This window comes from Rhinolophus ferrumequinum, assembly GCF_004115265.2.
Source record: "Rhinolophus ferrumequinum isolate MPI-CBG mRhiFer1 chromosome 15 unlocalized genomic scaffold, mRhiFer1_v1.p scaffold_54_arrow_ctg1_1, whole genome shotgun sequence".
Classification (NCBI taxonomy): Eukaryota; Metazoa; Chordata; class Mammalia; order Chiroptera; family Rhinolophidae; genus Rhinolophus; species Rhinolophus ferrumequinum.
In genome coordinates this window covers 5,389,135-5,410,780 of record NW_022680357.1, presented here as the reverse complement: position 1 = coordinate 5,410,780, position 21,646 = coordinate 5,389,135, and the positions used below count along the sequence as shown (strand labels likewise).

General features: G+C 45.7%; 1 protein-coding gene across 3 annotated transcripts in view; it reads left to right on the top strand.

Moving 5' to 3' along the window:
• The first annotated feature begins 3,554 nt into the window (after window positions 1-3,554).
• Window positions 3,555-21,646, top strand: part of ADCY9 (adenylate cyclase 9) — a 125,984-nt gene continuing 107,892 nt past the window's right edge. Inside the window, exons 1-2 of one of the 3 annotated variants that reach the window (XM_033101188.1) lie at window positions 3,555-3,593; window positions 8,968-10,704. In XM_033101188.1, coding sequence (XP_032957079.1) covers window positions 9,012-10,704 — 1,693 coding nt within the window. In that variant the 5' untranslated portion in view covers window positions 3,555-3,593; window positions 8,968-9,011. Of the gene's footprint in view, window positions 3,594-8,123; window positions 8,693-8,967; window positions 10,705-21,646 lie in introns of those variants that run through there. The other 2 variants (XM_033101185.1, XM_033101187.1) reach the window with 2 other exon arrangements.

The window sequence follows — 21,646 nt, the reverse complement described above, 5'->3', positions numbered from 1 at the left end:
ATGCTTAGTACAACATACCAGACACAAAAGGATAAACAGAGACAGAAAGTACATTAGAGATTATCCAAGGACTCGGGGCAAGGAAGAAACTGAAAATTATTGTTTAATAGGCAAAGAGTTTCAGCTTGGGAAGATGAAAAAGTCCTGGAGCTATCTGGTGGTGATAGTTGGCAACAGTACAACAATATGAGTGTACTTAATGCCACTGAACTATACACTTAAACTGGTTAAAATGGTAAATTTTGTTATATGTTTTACCAGAATAATTTTTTTTTTCTTTTTAGGTGTTTTGGAGCAGAAGGATTTTTCAATACATCTAGGCTTCAATGTTACTAGAAATGGAACACTGGCCCTGACGTTCTAGAGTGTCTAGACTAATGACTTCTGCTCCATCCTTGTTCTATCTTGGTGTTTATATCATTGGAAGAAAGAATGGGTACAGACACACAATTTTATAGCAATCAGCAGGAAGCTGATTTATTTTTAATAAAAAAGAGAGAAGTCCCTGGAACTCAGTGACTCTCCCTTGTTACCAGGAAGCAAGCCCTGGCCATTTTCTCACGTGAACTGGCAAGTGAAGGCTTTACTAACCTAGGTCAGCTTTTAGAGCTTCTGGTGGGGATGACATCCATTTGGCACCAGGCTGTGAGCAGGGCTCCTGGGTGGAACCAGCTCCCGCTGCCCACCTTTCAGAGCCTCTGTCTACAGAATGCTGTTTTTTCCTGACGGCCCCTACCTTCAGAATCACCTGAGTCTCAAAAATGCACCAGGAATCCACTTTTCAGCACCACACATTCCAGATCCCTGTGTAGGGCAGCCGCGCCCAGATTCCACATAAGAACCTCAGCAGACCCGGCTCCTTCTACACGCCCTCCCCACCTTCTCACATGTTTCTGCCTCGTGATTTTGAGCCATGATGCTGTCAGGCAGGGATGTGTCTGCATTTGTGCATGACATCATTGGTCCCAGACAAGAGGTAGATTTCTTCTTCATCCCAAGCACATTTGTGCAACTGGCCTGGTTCCACCTTCGGAAGCAGATACAATAGGAGGAGTCTACCTGTGGCTCTGTGCTGTGCCTCTTCTGTAAGGGCAGCTCCAGGCACCTACACTCTGCCTCACGAGTCTTCCAAAGCCTTCTGAGCCTCCTCTCCACGTGGCCCCAACTTGCCTGACCTGCTTCATTGCCTCATATTTCCCTCTGCACTGCAGCCCAGCTGGCCTGCTCAGCCTCCCCAGCCCAGCCCAGGCCCTCAGGTCTCTGTCTAGGACATTTGTCCTTGTGGGTCCTGACCACGGCCCTAATGCCCAGTCTGTTAGAGTTCTCCAGAGAAACAGAACCAATAGAATGCGTATATAGTAGGTAGATAGATTGATGATAGATAGATAGATAGATAGATAGATAGATAGATAGGCGGACCTCGATTGATCGATCCATCTATCAGATGTCTGTCTGTCTATATCTATCTATCTATCTATCTATCTATCTATCTATCTATCTATCTATCTATCTATCTATCTATCTATCTAGAGAGATTTATTTTAAGGAATTGGCATGCACAAGCATGGGGGCTGACAAGTCTGAAATCTGCAGGGCAAGTGGCGGGCTGAAACCCAGGGAAGAGCTGATGTTGAGTCCAAATGATATTTTTCAACCAAATGCAGTTAACCCTCTAGATAGTGCTGGGCTCACCCTTTCCCTTCCTACGTGGGTTGGGGTTCTGCGGCTTTCTCTGACCCTTCAGCCTGTGCCCTTTCTCTGCCCCCACGCCTCCTCCACAGCCTTCCATCCTTTTCCCTGATGTGCTGATTCCTCTCTTCCCCTGACAGCGCTCGTTTGGACTAATGGGAAAAGTCATGGGTTTGTGAGTCAGATCCGGGTTCTAATGCAGGCAGCTCCGTTCCTCGTTGGTGATATTGAACAGGTCACTACAGCTATCTGAGCCTCGGTCTTCTCCTTGTGAAATGGTGACGTGTGCCCACCTCTCATCACAGGTGAAGCACTCAGCACAGAGTGGGCGCATCATTGACTGTGACTTGCTTTTCTGGCCAGGACCAGGTGCTGCCCCCTCCCCTCACATTGGCCCCTCTCCCCAGCCATGAACGTGGATTGGAAGACTCAATATTGGTGTGTTAGTCAGGGTTCTCCCAAGAAACAGAACCGATAGGATATATATTTATAGACTGGAAAGCCTGAAATCCATAGGGGAAGCTGGCAGGCTGGAAATTCTTTCCTCCTTGTGGAGCCTCAGGTTTCTCCCTTTGACTGGATAAGGCCCACCATGTTATGGAGGGTGAACTGTTTTTCTCAAAGTCAACTGTTTTAAATGTTAATCACATCTGAAAATACCTTTACAACAACATCCAGACTGATGTTTGACCAAATAGCTGGGCACCATAGCTTGGCCAAGTTAACACATAAAATGAACATTCACACCTGTCGTCAACGTTCACCTTCAATGTTGATGGCTTATAATGGGAGGCATTAGCTGAGTATTTACTACAGGCCAGGTATTGTGCCAAGTGCTTTCTTTGGCTTGTTTGATTTAATCCTCATAACAGCCACATGAAATAGGTTCTGTTTTGATTCTGTTTGTAGACAAGAGAGTTTAGCTTGAGAGAGGTTAAGTAACTAGCCTAAGGTTGCACAGCGAGTTACGGAGCTGGGGTTTGAAGGCAGGCGGTTCCACTGCACAGCCCACTGATTTAGCCTTACACAATCTTGCTTCCCCTTCCAGAATCTGGAACAGATCCTGTCACCCTTCCCTGGGTCCTACTGGGACTTGCAGGTCTCCGGGGCATTTTCCCTTCTCTGCTCATGTCTTATACCCCTTTCTGCTTATTGGGAGCCAGGTAGAGGGTTTGTTGAATATAAATGAAGTCAAGAATTGCATGGGGCGGCTGGGTGGCTCAGTTGGTTAGAGCGCGAGCTCTGAGCGACAGGGTTGCTGGTTTGATTCCCACATGGACCAGTGGGCTGTGCCCTCCACAACTAGATTGAGCTGCTGTTGAGCTTCCAGGAGGGGCGGCCGGATGGCTCAGTTGGTTAGAGCATGAGCTCTCAAAAATAAGGATGCCGTTTCAATTCCCGCATGGGATGGTGGGCTGTGCCCCCTGGAACTAAAGATTGAAAACGGCAACTGGACTTGGAGCTGAGCTACGCCCTCCACAACTGGATTGAAGGACGACTTAGAGCCGATGGGCCCTGGAGAAACACACTGTTCCCCAATATTCCCCAATTAAAAAAAAATTACTTCAAAAAGAATTGTATGTGGCCCGGTGTCTCTGACCTCCACCTTGAGCCAGTGAGGAAGGATATCAAGGAGATCAGTCAGCTCCCCACCATGTAGCCCATCTTGGTAGCCAGGGCACTCCTGCATGGCTACCGTTCCTGGCTGGGTCCTGGTAGGGCCACACCTGCAAGTAGGGCCACACCTGCAAACAGCACTGTGACCATAGGCTCAGCTGATAAGGAATCTGGGCTATGAAGGCAAATGAGGTTAGTGCCCAGCAGGGCACCTGGCCTGGCTGTCTGGCTGCAGCAGAGGCAATGAACACGACTTCTGCCTTCTTGGGATACTTGGAGCAGCCCAGGTATGTGATTTTAGGCTGTCCTGGCAACACTGCCCTGGCCCTTTAGGATTAGCATTCTTTCCCTACCTCCCTGAACCTCAGGAACCGCTTATTCTACCCTGCCCAGCCTGGTGCTGTGCTCACGCACTGCCCTGGGAACCAGCAGGCCGGCCCCGTTTCCTGATTCCTGGATGACAGCTGCCTGGTCTTGGCCCCACCACCTACCTGCCTGCAGGAGCAGTTACCTCTGTACCCCTTTCCCCACGGAAAAACAGGCTGACACTAGGCCTAAACCTGCTTTTTTCCTGTAGTGGGTTGAATAGTGTCTCCCCCAAAAGATATGTCCAACTCCTGACCCCTAGTATCTGTATATGTGACCTTATTTGGAAAAGGGGTCTTTGTAGGTGTCATTAACAAGGATTTCCAGATGACATCATCCTGGATTGCTTGGGTGGGCCCTAAATCCACTGACAACTGTCCTTATAAAAGTGAAGTGGAGGGAGATTAAAGGTGGCAGACATTGGAGCCATGCAGCTTCTGAGCCAAGGACTGTCAGAGCCCCCAGAAGCTGGAAGTGATAAGGAAGGATCCTCCCCTAGAGCCTCCAGAGAGAGCACAGCCCTGCAACACCTTGATCTTGGACTTCTGGCCTCCAGAACTGGGAGACAATATATTCTGTTGTCTTAAGCCAACAGAGTTGTGGTAGTTTATTACAGCAGCAGCAGGAAACTAACACATCCTTAATCATGGGTGTGGGGCCTGGGAAACAAGACCAGCCCTACCCTGGCCTGGAAGCCTGACCCTGGCCAGCCTGTGGTCTGGCTGCACAGCACCCTGTATGTACCCGGGACCCAGTACAAATGAGCGGGAGGGGCTGGATGGAACAGGAGTAAATTAAATACAGCTAGTTACAAGGTAGCATTCAGGGACTCAAATTCAAAGCCTTCCTCTAGTATTTGTTAGCTAAACCTTGGTTTCCTCAAAGGGTAGTCAAGGATTGAATGAAATAATAAATGGGAAATGCCAGACACGGAGGAGGAGAGCAGAGAGAATAGCTACGGTAGCTGGGAAGCCTGGGATTCTAGGGCACTTCCGGCATAAAAATGGTTCTGTGACCTCCAGGACCCACCTCTCAGCACTGTTGTGAGAATCAAAGGAAAGAGTACAGGTACAAACTGTACTTGCAAACCGTAAAGTATTTCATAAACCCAAGATGTTTGTATTATGATTTACACGGTGATTATCTGTGTCCTGATGCATTTATACCCTAGTCCACTTGAATGTGCCTTTTGTGTCACTTAACGAACGAGACGGGGGAGATGGTTTACAAGTTACTTATCTTAAAGCCAGTAATGGTGGTCAGTCACCCTGTGTGACTTTGTATAACTCAGAGCTGAGGCCTTCACTGATTGGGTGAACCTGCATGTGAGGGAGGCGAGGATGAGATGATAAGACCGGTGAGGCTTTCTGAGAGCTCTTGGCAGAGTTTGTACCGTGTTTCCCCGAAAATAAGACTGAGCCAGACAATCAGCTCCAATGCATCTTTTGGAGCAAAAATTAATATAAGACCCCGTCTTATTTTACTATAATATAAGACCAGATTTTATGTTAATTTTTGCTCCAAAAGACGCATTAGAGCTGATTGTCCGGATAGGTCTTATTTTCAGGGAAACAGGGTATGAACACCTTCTGACTCGTGCTGCATCTGGATGGAAGTTCAACACATATCACAGATGGAGAGAACCCTGCAGATCTGGCAGCAACCTGGGTTGGATAATTGGAGAAAGCTGTTAATTTATCCTGTATCTGCTGGGTATTAGGTACCATTATGCTTCCTGGGGGTCTAGGAGAAGGGCCACAGGACCCTCCCATGACTCCTCTCCAGGTCTTGGCATTATGAGAACATATTTAACTTCCTTTGTAGGGCTGTTACCCAGCCTAATTGATTCTATTTTTCCTACCCCATCCCCTTCCCACAGCATCTTTCCCAGCTACTATACGCCCCTTAAAGACAGAGATGCTGTATGATTGTGCACCCATGGCCTAATGCACAGTGCCAGGCACATCGTCCCCAATCCCAAGGGTTTATGGAATGACTCACTTTAACCTGGAGATCAAGGAGGCTCTGGCAGTTTATAGGTTTCAACAGCCGGGAATGCAGCCCAACTGCTTGCCGAAGACGTACAACAGAAAAGGAGCAGGGTTGGGGGGTGGGGGTGGGTATGTCATTACTCACGTCTAAATCTGATGACTAATTGATTTACAAAAGCCAAGTCACCACAAACGGCGTGTGGACTCAACTGATTTGGGGAAGGGAGGAAAAGTGCAGACAGGCTCTTTCAGATTATTGAGGGAAACCAGGAAGTGGGGAGCGCAGGGTTGCATTAACTGGGGGAAATGTAAACGGTGAGCGCTATCTCCAAGGGCTTCCTGTGTACCTGGGTCAGTTGACAACGATGTAGGAGACAGTGGAGTATGTGAAGGGCCATCGTGAAGCTGACAGAGAGTGGTGCCAAGGCTGTTCAGAGCATCATGGCAGCAGGAGTCCCATCTGGTTTTGAATCTGAACTCTATCCCTAGCCTTTGTGTGACTTTGGGCACGTCACTCTTCAACCCTTGGTTTCATATCTCTAAAACAGGGACAATAATCTCTACTCAGAGGGTTGTGGTAAGGACCAAGTAGATCACAAGTGAGAGCATGTGGTGTTTCCTGGCATTTATGACTGTTTAATCAGTGTAAGTCTATTATTATTATCTCACTGCAGTGTACTCTTCTGAACCTCAGTTTCTTCGTATCTAAGAATGGAATACAGGAGTGACTGGCACATAGTTGATACTCAGGGAAGGTTTATTTTTAACTTTTTTTTGCTTGTATTTTGAAACAATTTTAGACTTAAAGTTGCAAAAATATTAGAGAGTTCCCCTATAATTTACACCCAAGCTTCCCCTAAAGTTAACATAGCACATAATGATCAAAACCAGGGAATTAACATATGCACAATGTTATGCTATTAACTAAGCTGCAGACCTTATTATAATTTCCCTTAATGTCCTTTTCTGTTCCAGGTTCCAAATCAGAATCCTGCGTTCCATTTAGTTGTTGTATCCCTTAGCTTTTTCCAATGTAACTGTTCCTCAGTCTTTGTTTTTCATGACCTTGACATTCTTGATGGGAACTGGTCAATTACTTGGAAGAAATATTTCTCAATTTGGATTACTCTGATGTTTTCTCATGATTAAATTGAGGTTATGCACTTTTGGGAGAAATACCACAGCAATGGTATACAATCCAATGGCATTGAGTGCATTCACAGTGTTGTACAACCACAACCTCCATCTAGTTCTAGAACATTTCCATCACCCACAAAAGAAGCCCCTTACCCATTAGCAGTCACTCCCTATTCCCATTCCCCAGCAATCACTAATCTGCTTTCCATCTCTACGGATTTAACTATTCTGAACATAGAAATGGAATCATACAATATGTTACCTTTTGTGGTTCTTTTGGGTTTCTTTCATTTAGCATAATATTTCAAGGTATATCCATGTTGTAGCATGAATCAGTATTTCATTCCTTTTTATGGCCGAATAATATTCCGTTATGTGGACAGACCACATTTTATTTCATTTTCCAATTCAACACTGAAGCCTGGCACAGGTGAGGGGCTGGCCCTGGGAGGTGAGGGAAGGAAGGAGGAGACCCCTGTGCCTGGCAGGAGGTACTACTGTTAAGTATGGGGAGAAGATCGGCACACTGTGAAGTATAAGGCTGTATTTATTTACACAGTGCTTATGGAGGCCCCTGTAGGACTGTCGCTTGGGTAGCAGATTGCTTTGAAAATTTCATTTGTGGAAAAGGAAAAACAGTTGTTCTTGAGGAGAGGGAGATGACCCAAGGATGGGAGAAGGGAAACTCAATCTGGGGCGGGAGAATCTGGTTCTCAGTGGCACCAGCTTTCTAGGGGCAACCACGGTCGCCTGGAGGCCTGCCCACCTGGCCACCAGAGGCTGGGGCTCAGACTGTGGTGGCAGCCGGAGGAGCACGCTCAGGAAGGAGCGTGTACCCCCAGGGGCACGTGCTCACTGTTTATAGAGAAAGGGGCGTCTCCCTGTAGGCAAATACAATCGTTGCAAACTTCTATTTATAAAAAAGGTGTGCTGAGGTGGAGAGTAAACATTTTCATTTCTTCAACGTACGTACGCCAGCTGCTCCTTAACTAGCAGGCCCCTTTAGTTTTCCTCTATTGGGTGTGGGGATCGAACCCCGCGGAGACGCGAGCTCCCAGCCTGCCCTAACTGGCCGGGCCAGCCCCCTCCTCCCCGCAGCGTGCCCAGCGGGCGGCGGGGAGCGGCGCTGCCTTGGGCGGAGGGCGGAGCTGCAGAGCGCGCCTGCCCCCGCCCCGCAGCCCTGCGCGCGCACCGTGCGCGTGCCCGGGGCTGGCAGCGGCGGCGGCGTGCGCGGGCCGCGCGTGCGCGCTGCAGCGGGGCGAGGGGCGGCGCGGGCGCGAGTCTGTCAGTGACAGCGGGAGGGGGAGGGGGTTGGAGATAGTGGCGGCGGTGGCTGTGGCTGCTCCTCCGACATGAGGCAGCGGTACCAAGGGGCTCGGCGGTGGCCGCAGCCGCGGCGGCATCTCTAGCTCGGGAGGCTGCCCCCGGGCGTGGGCGGGCGTCCCGGGCCGGCGTCGCGGGAGCGGGCTCTGCGGCAGCGCCGCGCACGGGCCGCCGGCTGAGGGGCCAGCGCCCTACGCTTGGCGGCTCCGGGGCCCGAGGCATCCCCGCCCGTTGGGTCGGCCCCAGCAGCCGGGAGAGGGCGGGCGGGGCTGGGAGCAGGCCCCGCTAGAAGGGCCGCGCCGACGGGGGTGGCCGCAGCGCCGCGGGCTCCGCAAACTCGCTGCCCGCCTCCCGCGGGGCCGCTGAGCGCGGGGCGGGACTGAGGGGTCCGGCCGGCGGCCTGACGCAGTGGAGGCGCCGCGCTCTGCGCAGCATGAGGGGCCCGCCGCCGTCGCCGCCGCCGCCGCCGGGAAAGCCGCGTTTACCAGAGCCGCGGGCGGCGTGAGAGTGTTCGGGGCCGGACTCCCCTCCGCCGCCGCGGCGGGCGCTGCAGGCGAGTGTGCACGAGGGTACGCGCCGCGGGCTGTGCCGGCGCCGAGGGCTCGGGTGGCCGCCGCCTCGCGGACCCTGGGCGTTCTGGCCGCTCCCTGGTGTCTGGGGTCGGCCTCGAGGGGGGACGGTGGAAGAGCTGCTTAGACATTACCGCGGTTTTGTGAGCATATAGTGCCTTTGCAAGCGGACCGCAGGGGCCGCCACTTAGGAAGGGGATAGAGCTCAGGGCCTTCAGGTGCGTGTACCTGGGTGAGAAGAAACACCAGCTTAACTCTGCTTGTCTCACTGACAGGTACCGGTGACCCCTGCTGGGGAAGGCTCCGAGCGCGCGGCAACATGGCTTCCCCGCCCCACCAGCAACTGCTGCAGCACCACAGCACCGAGGTGAGTTGTGACTCCAGCGGAGACAGCAACAGCGTGAGGGTCAAAATCAACCCCAAGCAGCTGTCGTCCAATAGCCACCCCAAACACTGCAAGTACAGCATCTCTTCTAGCTGTAGCAGCTCGGGGGACTCAGGGGCTGTCCCCCGGAGAGTAGGCGCCGGAGGTCGCCTGCGCAGGCAGAAGAAGTTGCCCCAGCTGTTCGAGAGGGCCTCCAGCCGGTGGTGGGACCCCAAGTTCGACTCGGTGAACCTGGAGGAGGCTTGCCTGGAGCGCTGCTTCCCGCAGACCCAGCGCCGCTTCCGGTACGCCCTCTTCTACATTGGCTTCGCATGCCTGCTCTGGAGCATCTATTTTGGGGTCCACATGAGATCCAAACTGATTGTCATGGCAGCCCCTGCTCTGTGCTTCCTCGTGGTGTGTGTGGGTTTTTTCCTGTTTACCTTCACCAAGCTGTATGCCCGACATTACGTGTGGACCTCGCTGGTTCTCACCCTTCTGGTGTTCGCCCTGACCCTGGCTGCCCAGTTTCAGGTTCTGACGCCTGTCTCAGGACGTGTTGACAGCTCCAATCATACTCCGGCAGCCAAGCCTACAGACACTTGCTTATCCCAAGTGGGGAGCTTTTCCATGTGCATCGAAGTGCTCTTTTTGCTCTACACCGTCATGCACTTACCTTTGTACTTGAGCTTGTTTTTGGGAGTGGCCTATTCTGTTCTTTTTGAGACCTTTGGTTATCATTTCCGGGATGAGAACTGCTTCCCCTCACCTGGAGCAGGGCCCCCGCACTGGGAGCTGCTGAGCCGAGCCCTGCTCCACATCTGCATTCATGCCATTGGGATCCACCTATTCATCATGTCCCAGGTGAGATCCAGGAGCACCTTCCTCAAGGTGGGACAGTCAATTATGCATGGAAAGGATCTGGAAGTGGAAAAAGCCCTGAAAGAGAGGATGATTCATTCTGTGATGCCAAGAATCATAGCTGATGACTTGATGAAACAGGGGGATGAGGAGAGTGAGAATTCTGTGAAAAGGCATGCTACCTCCAGCCCCAAAAACAGGAAGAAAAAGTCTTCCATACAGAAAGCCCCTATAGCATTCCGCCCGTTTAAGATGCAGCAGATTGAAGAGGTCAGTATTTTATTTGCAGACATTGTGGGCTTCACCAAGATGAGTGCCAACAAGTCCGCTCATGCCCTGGTGGGTCTCCTCAATGATCTGTTCGGTCGCTTTGACCGGTTGTGTGAAGAGACCAAGTGTGAGAAAATCAGCACCCTGGGAGACTGCTACTACTGTGTGGCAGGGTGCCCTGAGCCCCGGGCCGACCATGCCTATTGCTGCATTGAAATGGGCTTGGGCATGATAAGAGCCATTGAGCACTTCTGCCAGGAGAAGAAAGAGATGGTGAACATGCGTGTTGGGGTTCACACAGGGACTGTCTTGTGTGGCATCTTGGGCATGAGGCGGTTTAAATTTGATGTGTGGTCCAATGATGTGAACCTGGCCAATCTCATGGAGCAGCTGGGAGTGGCTGGCAAAGTTCATATTTCTGAGGCCACTGCAAAATATCTAGATGATCGGTACGAAATGGAAGATGGGAGAGTTACTGAACGCCTCGGCCCGAGCGTTGTTGTTGACCAGTTGAAAGGTACGTGCATTTCTTTGCCTTGTCATTTCCCTCCCCAGTCCTGTTTGTGTTGAAAAAACCAAACAGTCTCTTTCTAGCATCAGTATCTGGAGGCAGATCAGTTGTTGTCTCCGGACACCTTACCGTGGGGGCATCTCAGGGCCAGTGGGACTTTTGCTCCAATGAGTCAGATATTACAGATCTGTTCACACCGCGGCAGTTGACCTAGATGAGACCTTTAGAAAGGAGAACTTTGAAAATGCATCTCCTACCAGTCGGCTGTTAATATTTCTGAAATTCTGGGGGCAGTCTGATGAATGTCAGGGGACCGGAGCCCAGCAGTCAGAACTTTGAGGCACTTTAAGAAATTGCCTTTGCATTTCGTTTGGTTGCCCTTAAGTCCCATCAAAATGTTTCTTTATGCCTTTTCCCAACAATGTGAAGAATAAAACCTTTCTCCTGTCTAGACCTCCCTTTGCTGGGAGAAGGAAGTTGGCTCAGCCTTGTAGGACTCTTGAGGATTAGATGGAATTGTATACCGCTAAGTGTACACTGCCTTTGCCTGGGTCTCTTAAAAAAAGTTTGCATTTTCAGCGTTCAACTTTATTTAATGATGCTTTCTTATCATGATACTTGACTTACCATATAGACCAGATTATTTTAGAATGTTGAATGTCTTAAGCCACCAGGTGATTTGAAAATGAGCAATGCACCCAGAGCAGTGTTTCGACTCCCCACCCCCAGTTCCTCTGATTTGTATCTGGTCCCTTGTCTCAATCTTAAGCTCCTTCTTCTATTCTTAATGTTTTCACTGCGCTTCTTCTTTTATTTTATTTTTCTTATTTTTCATATAGGACAAAAATATTTGAGATCTGGGAAGTGATGTTTAAGTAAGTGGGACCAAAAGTAAGGATTCTAAATAACTATCACTTTTTAAAAACAGTTCTTATGTTTTACTAAAATCTTCCAGATGGAGGGAACATCTATTTTGGAAGTATATAGAGAAAATTGCATTGATTTTTAAAAGCCTAAATTTGTAAAGCTATATTTGTAGTGCCCACACATTGCATAATTACACAGTGAAAAGCCTCTGGAAAGGTAATCCTCAGAAGGAGAAGTAACAGCTTAAATCAGACATGGGAGAAGTACTAGTGTAAACCAGCGACGGTAAGTGATTGAATTCAAGGGCTAAGTGATTGAATTCAAGGGCCTGAATAGGTTGTCAGCTTTAACATAATCCTGTATGCTCAGTTGGTATTTCCGTTTTCTGCTTGTGATGGAGTGCTCCATGTCAGTTACTTATTCGTTATCTGGTGAGGGTGCTTTATCCTTCTCCTGATTTTTCTTTGTTATGTTAATTTTGCTAGTGATCGAAGAATTTATGGATATAGTAGAAAAATATTTTCACCTGGTAATTCCCTCTATCTAGAGAGCTCTAAATGCCACATTGATGAGGTCAGAAACTACACTTTGAGATTCAGTCATGACAAATGTCGTTCTCTGTAGGAGGGTGGTCCCTGCTCTCGACTCTGAAGGTGCCAGTGGAGTGGAATGTGGGTGTAATTTCTGCTAGACATTTTGGCATCTTTAGGATCCGAGTGTTGCTGGCTCTGTCCTCAGGGATAGAGGGACAGATTCCAGAGAATGGAGCTGTGCTGCACGGTGTTAAATTAAGTATGACAACGATAGCAATTCTGTAAGTAGGACTTTGAACAGGATGTTACTTGAATTTCAGAAATAAAAACATGTAATTATTAAGTATGTCTGGAAATCGCCAAGTCTTTGACCTTTTGGCAATATCCATTTTTGTTAATTTATAGGTAATTTTATTTTGAATTTATAGATCAAAGGTCTAAAGATACTGACAGAAATGCTAGAGTGGGTTTGTTGATTTTTTTTCACCTCAAATAGTGTAAATTTGGTAAACTCATTTTTTTTTAAACTTTGTACATTTTGTAAATTTTGTAAATTTTGTAAGGAAAAGGTTTAGTACTGGATGGGAGGTAGGGAAAGATAGAAGGCTTAGCTGAAATGGTGATTGTTTAAAATATGGTATTCCCTTTTTTAACTGTTTACCTGAGACTATGATTTTTGCTTTATTCAGCTCATTTTGAAAACCTCTGTGGACAGGACTCCACTAATAGAGGATATGTACACAGCTTCTTCACCCTTTTTGAAATTGCACAGTTCACTTCTCTAGACATTTGCACAAATCTGCTAAATTGAGATGATCACATAGTTTGTAGAAGACCCTTTTCATATATGGGGTTAAGGTTATATATGGGGGTAAGATTTCTTTTAGCCTTTGTTTGTGGCAGATATTTTCTCTATATAGTGTTGGGCATTAGCCTTTACGTCTCATTCCCTTTTCTGATAACGGGGTAAAAAATACCCAGCAGAGGACTCTGTGGAAATGAATTGTGCTAGAGTAAACTGGGGGATTCCAGAACTAGCCTGGTAGTGTGAAAGGAGGCTCTTCCTGTGTAATTGATCTGAACAGGCTTTGTGGAAGGGTGGACTTTCATTATTTCTGCACATTCACTCCCTCTTTGAAAATCTTTCTTGTGCTCTTACAACGTGCCTGGAACTGACGATGCACAGATGGTGTCATGACAGTTCCTGATCTCGGAGAGCTCACAGGTCTGAATGGAGTAGAGTATGTAGAGTCAGGAATGCTTTCGAGAGGTGCCTGTACTTAAGGTGATTTTGAGATCGAGCAGTGGTTCTCCAGGTAGATGGAAGAACATTCGGTGCAATGGGAATAGCTTGGGCAAGGGCTTAGAGCTGTGTTTCTTGGTGGGTTGGGCGACTAGGACAAAGAAGGCTGTGGGTCACACAGGAAGGAGTTTGGATTCATTCCTGTAGGAAATGGGGAGCCACTGATAGGCTTTATGCAGGAGGCTTAGATGATCTGATTTACAGTTTTAGAAAGCTTACTCTTTCAGTTCTAGGAACGATGGGTTGGAAGGGTATGAGACTGGAGATTCGTGAGCTGTTTCAGAAAGATCCCAGGCAGGATTGATGGCAGCCTGAACCGAGGTAACAACAGTGGCGATGGAGATGATGGGACAAATATAACAGTCGTAAGGTCAACTTGATAGGACTTAGAACCAGATTTAAACAGATGACTGGGGGAGGTGAAGGCCTTGATGATTTGAATGCGGATGGCATTTCAAGTCTCTGGAATGGACCTGGGGACAATTTGGAGTCAAGAATGGGTGACGTTTCTGTGGTATGGATGGAGAATGCAGGATTGAGTTGCAGAATATGACATAGACCAGGAACCCCTGGCTTGTTCATTTATTCACTAACAAATTATTTAGTGCTGGGCACAGTTCTAGGTGCTCAGGAAATAGCAAGTGAACAAAACAGACAAAAATTCCTGCCTTTATGGTGTTTCTGTTCCGATATAGCAGTCAGACAGTAACAAATAAGTAAAATATAAAGTTTGTTTTGTGTTAAGTTCTAAAGAGAAAACATAAAGCAGGAAGGAGTATATGGAATGTGTGTGTGTGAAATTTTAGATAGGATGGCGAATCACTGAGACAGAAGGTTAAACGAATTTTCAGTATAGGACTAGGATTTTGGAAATGATCCAAAAAGGGAGGGGCAGTTATTATTAAATATAAAGAGAAATAGTCTGATTTGAGTGATGGGAAGGAGGTTCCTTTCACTGGGACCAAAAGGGTACTGGCTGTTCTGTTGTGTCTTGGGCCACAAGCAAAAAGGTGAGACACATTGTCTAGAACTGTAGGTTTTTCCTATCATGGATAGAGAGTCACACAGACAGAAGGTGAAACTGTCAGAGAATACCTGCAGACATCTTATTTCCCCCCTTAAATATTAGGGAAGATAAGACAAAGTGCTTAGTTACTCCAGATTCATCCCCACAATCATGTCTTTGTAGAAGGGAATCCCCGGTAGCTAACGCATTGAGAGATCCAGAAATAAAACAAGATTTTCCCCCCAAAGCCAAGCTTTTAAGCTCATGGAGCAACTGGGGGAAAGATCCTCAGATGTGCATTGGGACAGATCGTCACCCACTGGCCACCTCAGACCGAGACTTTCACCATGTGCTAATAGGTGGCACTTAGACGAGTTCCTGTCTAGCCCCCGTCTGGAGCCACTCCCCAAACTGACGAGGACTCTGTGCTTTAGCCTTGGCCCACAGCTGTCCCAGTCTGAGAGTCTGGGCTCCCTAGTTTCCTGCCAGCTAGGAGCCCTGGCCAAGTACCAGTTTTGGGTGCAGTTTGCTTGTTCAAGTGCATCGCTTGCTTCGCCTGATGGCTTGGATAGCTTATCCCCACCTAAGCATGTGACCCTTGCCACTGTAGCTCTAGCCTGTAGTTGACAGCTCGGTCCCCCTCTTAAGTCATGTTGAAGAGAACTTTCATGCTCACCTGTGTTCTTGAGCGGGCTCTCTTGGGCACGTGGAAACATAGCTTCTTGGGTAGCAAATGGCAGAGACAAGATGAAGCAGAAAATCTGGCATGACAGCTGGGATTGGAGATGACAAACAGCTGTGGAGTCTGCTTAGGCAGCCCCTGATGACAATTTATTCAGGCTCCTTCAGACCAAATTACTATATGGCTTCCAGCAAGGAGCACACAGCTGTTAATTCTGAGGATCAGCCTTTGAGTAGGATTAGCCTTTGGCAAGGGACGTTAAAGAGAAAGTTTTCTGAACCGCCGGTAGAATGAAGAAGGAAGGAGGGTAGTCTTTTTAGGTAGAGTCACCGAGAAAGGGAAAAAATAAAAAGAAGCAAATAGAGTAAGCAACGAAATTTCAGTTTTCAGCCTGGTGCAAATAATAATTGTGTTTCTGTCTCATGGTCAGTGTTGCCTGTGTACTTTGCTATAGTATGATAATCTTGGGAAAAAAAAGCTATTATGTGTATATGTGCCTGAATTTTCCTTTTATTGTAGATTGGTGATTTCAGTATTGGTATTTCTGCTGGGATTTCGATATTGTAAGAGTATGGTCATTAATCATTAGATTTCTGCAGGGCTGCTCTCCTGGTGGTGGTAGGAAACTGCTGACCACCAGACAACCTGGACAAGGACCTGAGTGGCTCCTTATCCCTGGGGCTCTTGGCATCATTTGTACGTTGCATGTGAGACACCTAAAGACCTTTTTCCCAACAGGAACTGGCTAGCATCTTGGGAGGGAATTTTATAAAGAGGTGAGAGTTTTTGAAACAAGAAGGGAACTGCTATTTGCGGTCTAGACCAGCCAGGCTAAGACATTAATGCAGGATGGAGGTGAAGGGACTGAGCACATCACAGGCTGGCGGGGGCTACCAGAGACAGAGGAATGGGCCAAGGGCAGGGGTCGCCTTCCATAGGAAAACGAGACGGCCGTGACATTCCTCAATCTTGTTCATGTTCCTTGTAAACTGCAGCAGCCAAGCCAACCTGTGGCTAAAGTTGGGTCACCTTTGGTGAAGGAAACTGTACTCTGTAAAACTTGCTTGCTCTTGTAAGTCAGGTTTTGCTGTGTTTCCCCAGCATTTGCTGGCATTGTATTTGGAGTAAATGCCTAGCATGCTCTGCCGAGGTAAGAGAGGCTCATTCCCTTAGAATAGGCTGGAAGGTCAAGCTCCCCAAAGGCTGGTGGTGGTGGTGGCAGGAGCCAGAGCGGAGAGTGGGAGCGAGGACAAAAACAGATTTGAGAAGAGGGTGGAATTCTGGGACTAGCATGTCCAGGAACAGCTGTAACTGACTCCTGAGCCTCAGGCCAGTGACTCCGCCAGCCAGTGGTTCTCCAGCGTTTTGGTCTCAGGACCCCTTTACGCTCCTAAAAATTATTGTGGAAGCTAAAGAGCTTGTGTTTATGTAAGTTATCTATTGACATTTACCTTATTAGAAACTGAAACAGACTGAGAAGTTTCTAAAATCTTTTCTTAATTCATTTCAAAGTCGTAAACCTGTTTACTAATTGATATAAACACCCAGTGCATGTTAATATAAATAACATATTTTATAACAGTAACTACATTTAAAAAAAACTTTTCATAAACACAATTTGGTGAGAAGTGTGGCACTACGAGGTGTGATAAAAAATAGTGAATGTTTAAATTTAAAAAATTATTACGGTAAAAGACACATTGCCATTAATCCTCCTCAAAATACTCCCCCTCGCTTTGAACTCTTAGCCCATCATTCTTGCCACTTTCTGAAGCAGTTCTGGAAGTCCTCTTTCGTGAGTGTCTTTAGTTGCGCTGTCATGGCTGCCTCAATGTCCTAAATCGATTCAAAACATTTACCTTTCATGGTCATTTTAACTTTGGGGAAGAGCCAGAAGTCACATGGTGCCAGATTCGGTGAATTGGGGTGATGAGGACACCGTAATGTTTTTATTTAGGAGTAATTGTCGTACCAGTAATGATGTGTGACGGAGCGTTGTCATGATGGAGGATGAAGTGCTGGGAAGATGTCAGCTTCACAGTAGCAGATAAAAGTTTTCCAGAATTCTAGTTTTCACTTAGCAGTTTGAATTTTATCATTGGCAACAAATACTATCAGTTGTTTTCCTTGAAGTGACAGACTCATTTTGTTCTTTGCCCTACGGGTCTGGGTACCACACTTTGAGAACTGCTTCCCTAAGCTGTAAGTAAGTAAGATAGGAAGACTGAGAGTTTTGTACCTACTACCCAAACACACCTTTGCATTAAACAACTCATGTGGAACAGTGACAGACATGTTACATTTATTGTGGAAGCAGCAAGTGACTTTAGCAAGTTCAGTTTATGAAGTAGCAAGTTCAGACATGTACTTTTTCTCAAAACCCTTGTGATTCTGCCAAATGGTTGTTGCTGGTGTTAAGGGTTCATGATGAAGACGATCAACTTTGTCTTTTTAATTTATTTTTACAGGGCTCACCCTTTGGGAGTATAGCTTAGTGGTGAGCGCATGGATTTTGTTTTCCAGTATGTTTGGATTCAATTTTGAGTTCTGCAATTTCTGAACTGTGGAGCCTTGGGCAAACTATGTAGGGACTCTCCCAATTTATCAGAATGACAGAACCTCTGTCAGAGGGTTATTGAGAGAGTCAAATGAGAAGATGATTCAAGATAAGCACTTATTAGCATAGTGACTCGATCACAACAGCTGTTCAATAAATAATAACCAACTCTTCTCTCTGATGAGTCACATTTTGTACTGCACTCAAGGGTGTTTTCTTTTTTCCTACACTCTATTTGGTGCACATCTTGTATAATTTGGTACTGAAACCCAGAACACACCAGGGACTGTGATTGTGTCAGTTTCTCGAATTAAAAAGGGCAAGTGTCCAAAATACAAAACACTGATAGCTTGCCCTGGTTAAACTGTAGCTGCCAAGTTTGGCAGCTTCTTTACTGAAAACCCCAGGGAGTTCAGGCAGTATTGTTCTTGCGCTGCTTCTAGTCCTCAGAGCTTAGAGTTACTTAACACGATGTGGCCCTTGATAGTTGAGGAATTATGGGGAAATCTTCACTTTGCAATTCTGGAGATATAGGCTGAGTTTTGAACTAGAGCAGTTACTCAGCTCTATTGTATTCTACTGTAAACTCACTTATTCAGTAAATATCAAATGAGTTCCTACTATTTGCTAGGCCTACACTAGGTTCTGGAGATAGAGCCCTCTGCCCTGTTGGAGCCTAGAAGGGGAAGTAGACGTAAATCAAATAATTACCTAAACAAATATGCACTAGACCTACTTATCGTATTACAAATAGGGCTGGGAGGTGAGGACATTTATCATCTCTATTTTATATATAAGGGAACTGAAGCACAGAGAGATTAAATAATGGGACGCTCACACAGCTAGAAAGAGCTGCTAAGTGGTAGAGCCAGTACAGTAGTCCCCTATTATCCGTGGTTTCACTTTCCACGGTTTCAGTTACCTATTGTCAACTATGGTCCAAAAATATTAAATGGAAAATTCCTGAAATAATTCATAAGGGTGTGTGTGTGTTTTAGGAACCTCTATATTCTTTCCCATAATGGCTGTAACCAGTTTACATTCCCATCAACGTGCACAAGTGTTCCCTATTCTCCACATCCTTGCCAACAATTAATAAGTTTTAGTAGTTTGGTGCAAAAGTAATTGAGGTTTAAAAGGTTAAAAATAATTGCAAAAACCGCAATTACTTTTGTACCAACCTAATAACTTGTGCGCTGTTCTGAGTAGCGTGATGAATTCTCACACCATCCCGCTCCATCCTACCCTGGATGTGAACCGTCCCTTTGTTCAGCGTATTCACGCTGTGTAACTACCCAGATCGACTGTCATGGTATCAGTGCTTGTGTTCAAATAACCCTCATTTTACTTAATAATGGCCCCCAAACTATTCACCTAACTTTTATTGCAGTATATTGTTATAATTGTTATTATTAGTTATTATTCTCTTAATATTTATAAATTCTTTAATTTATAAATTAATCTTGATCATAGGTTTAAGATGTATAAGAAAAAACTAGTACGGCAGGTTTTTGAATACTGTCATTTTGTTCAGTATCTTTTCATTCTAATATTGATGAGATGCTGTAGGAACTTAACTCGTTTATATCAATTAGTCTGTGGTGAAATTGGTTTCAACATGTCATTTTGCCTAACGTCACAGAATCTATCCATGATGTTAAGTGAGGACTTATTATATGTAGTCGATCTTTGAACAACTTGGGGGTTAGGGATACTGACCTCCCTCGCAGTTGAAAATCTGTTAACTACAGTTGGCCATCAGCTTGCACGGATTCCCAACCATGGAGATGACCTTTGAACAGCACGGGTTTGAACTTCAAAGATCAGTTGGAAAAAATCATCGTATAAGTGGACCCGCGCAGTTCAAACCCCTGTTGTCCAGGGTCAACTGTATATAAGGTTTGGTACAATCTGAGGTTTTAGGTATCCACTAGGGGTCTTGGAACATAGTTCCGGAGGATAAGGGGAGACTACTGTATTTAAATGCGAAGGCCTGTATTAGAAAACACTATTTCCCACTGCATAGAATTATTGTAAGGATTAAAGGAGAAAATAATGTTAAGTACTTAGAAAAGTACTTGGCACATAGGTCACTGTCGTGATTAGATTCATGAGCTAGTATTATCAAAAGTGAGGACAATTTTCTATCAGCAGCAATAGCAGAAACAACAGCTATACCTTTGTTTAGCTCTTCCCAGTTCAGAGTGTTTTCATGCACATTATAATCTCAACCATTGTGAAATCTTAGGATCGTGGGAACTGTGTATGTTTAGGAGTTTATATTTTATTTGTTTGGTTCTTTCCCTTTGTATATCAGTTTTCAGGCTAAGTTGGTTTCTTAATATCTTCTGAAGGTAACCAGTGACTTTTCAAGACTTAATATACAAACTCTTGGGTTTTAGCTTTTTTGATGTATTTCATTCCGTTACAGATATATATGTCTTTTGATGCTCATATTGTCCCGTCGTGGGCCGGTGGGCCAATCCCCTTCAGGTTGGCCCCTGAGTCCTTTTCATACAGCCCAATAGTCTTTGATAACTTTCTTACTCATTTAGTAATGTTTTTAAGGAATAGAGAAATTATAGGTATTAAAATATCATTAATTCTGTTTGGTATATTTATTTGGAGAGACTGAGCTAAAGTTTCCCCTTTCCTTTTTTTGAAAAGAAAATTAATAGTCTGTGCTCGTTTATATGATGAAATAGCGCCACAGAAGAAACAGTTCGTGCTTCTTAAGCTCTTTGGAAGGTTTAATTTGCTTTCTTACAATTGACAGTTATAGAGCAATGCAGCATTTTCTATTACAAAATCTTCTCACCAACGCCTGTTGAGGGGCAAGTGCCAGTGAATGTTGGTAACTAGGGATAAAGAACAATAAAATGGAAGAAATCCTAAACCAAAATGTGGATTATCTGTTTGCAGACTAAGAGTGACCCTAACCCAGCAAGCCCTATCCCCTAGGACAGCTGTGGAAGGTTCCAGAAGGCCCAACTCCAGGAATTCCCTTCTTAGGAACCTTACTTTGAATAGCTCTTCCTGGAATGACTACCCAGCCACTCTCCTTCCTATCTTGCATAGTGTGCATTTGACTTAATTTATTTTTGTTTATGATCTGTCTCCACTCTACTAAAATGGGTCTTGAGAGCAGGAATTTTTGCATGTTTTATTTATGGCTATATTCCTAGTGCCAGGAACGTAGCCTAGCATACATAGTGAGTAGATGCTCAATAATATTTGTGGCATGAATGAATGAATGAATGAATGAATATTATAACTATTCACACAGAACGAACTGGAAGGTAGAAAACTGGTTTTCTAGGAATAGTTGAGTGGTTTATTGAATAGAGGCTACACATCCGGTCTTGAAAGGGGAAGGAGACAGAGAGAGTTGCAAATGCATAGTGCCTGGGAAAGTGAAGTAGGCCGGTGGGTGCAGGAGAGTGGAGGGATAGCCTCACGGCTCTAGGGGGCTGTCAGGAACGCAGATGATTAAACACCCGTGTTTGTTTAGGGCCCAGCAAATACCTGTTGAATGGCTTAGTTTAGGCAATCATTTTTAAGCTTTTTTAAAATGGAGATTTCAAGTAGTGTATTTACCATTAGTAATACTGTAGCTCCTTATAATTCTTATTGATTGTCATTTATGCACATGAAAAACGAGCATACCCTTTTTTTGGGCAAAGCTCCTAGATAGTCTTTGTGCATAATTTCCAGGATTTTTATGTAATGCTGTTAAATTCTGTTCTTTGTTTATCCCTTGCAAAGAAAAATCTGCTGAAAACAGCTTTTGAATCATTTATATTTGTGTTTGAATTGTTTGGGAAATGTTAAATTAAGTTTTTTACCATTTAGTTTGTAGAGAGGAAGAAAACCCACATGCGTGTGATTTACTATCTTGTTTATGTATATTAAAATGCAATATACTGTTAAGGCTTTGACATTTTTAAGTAAAAAAGTCTATTGCACATTGATTCAGTTAGTTTTATCTTATTAAGTGGCT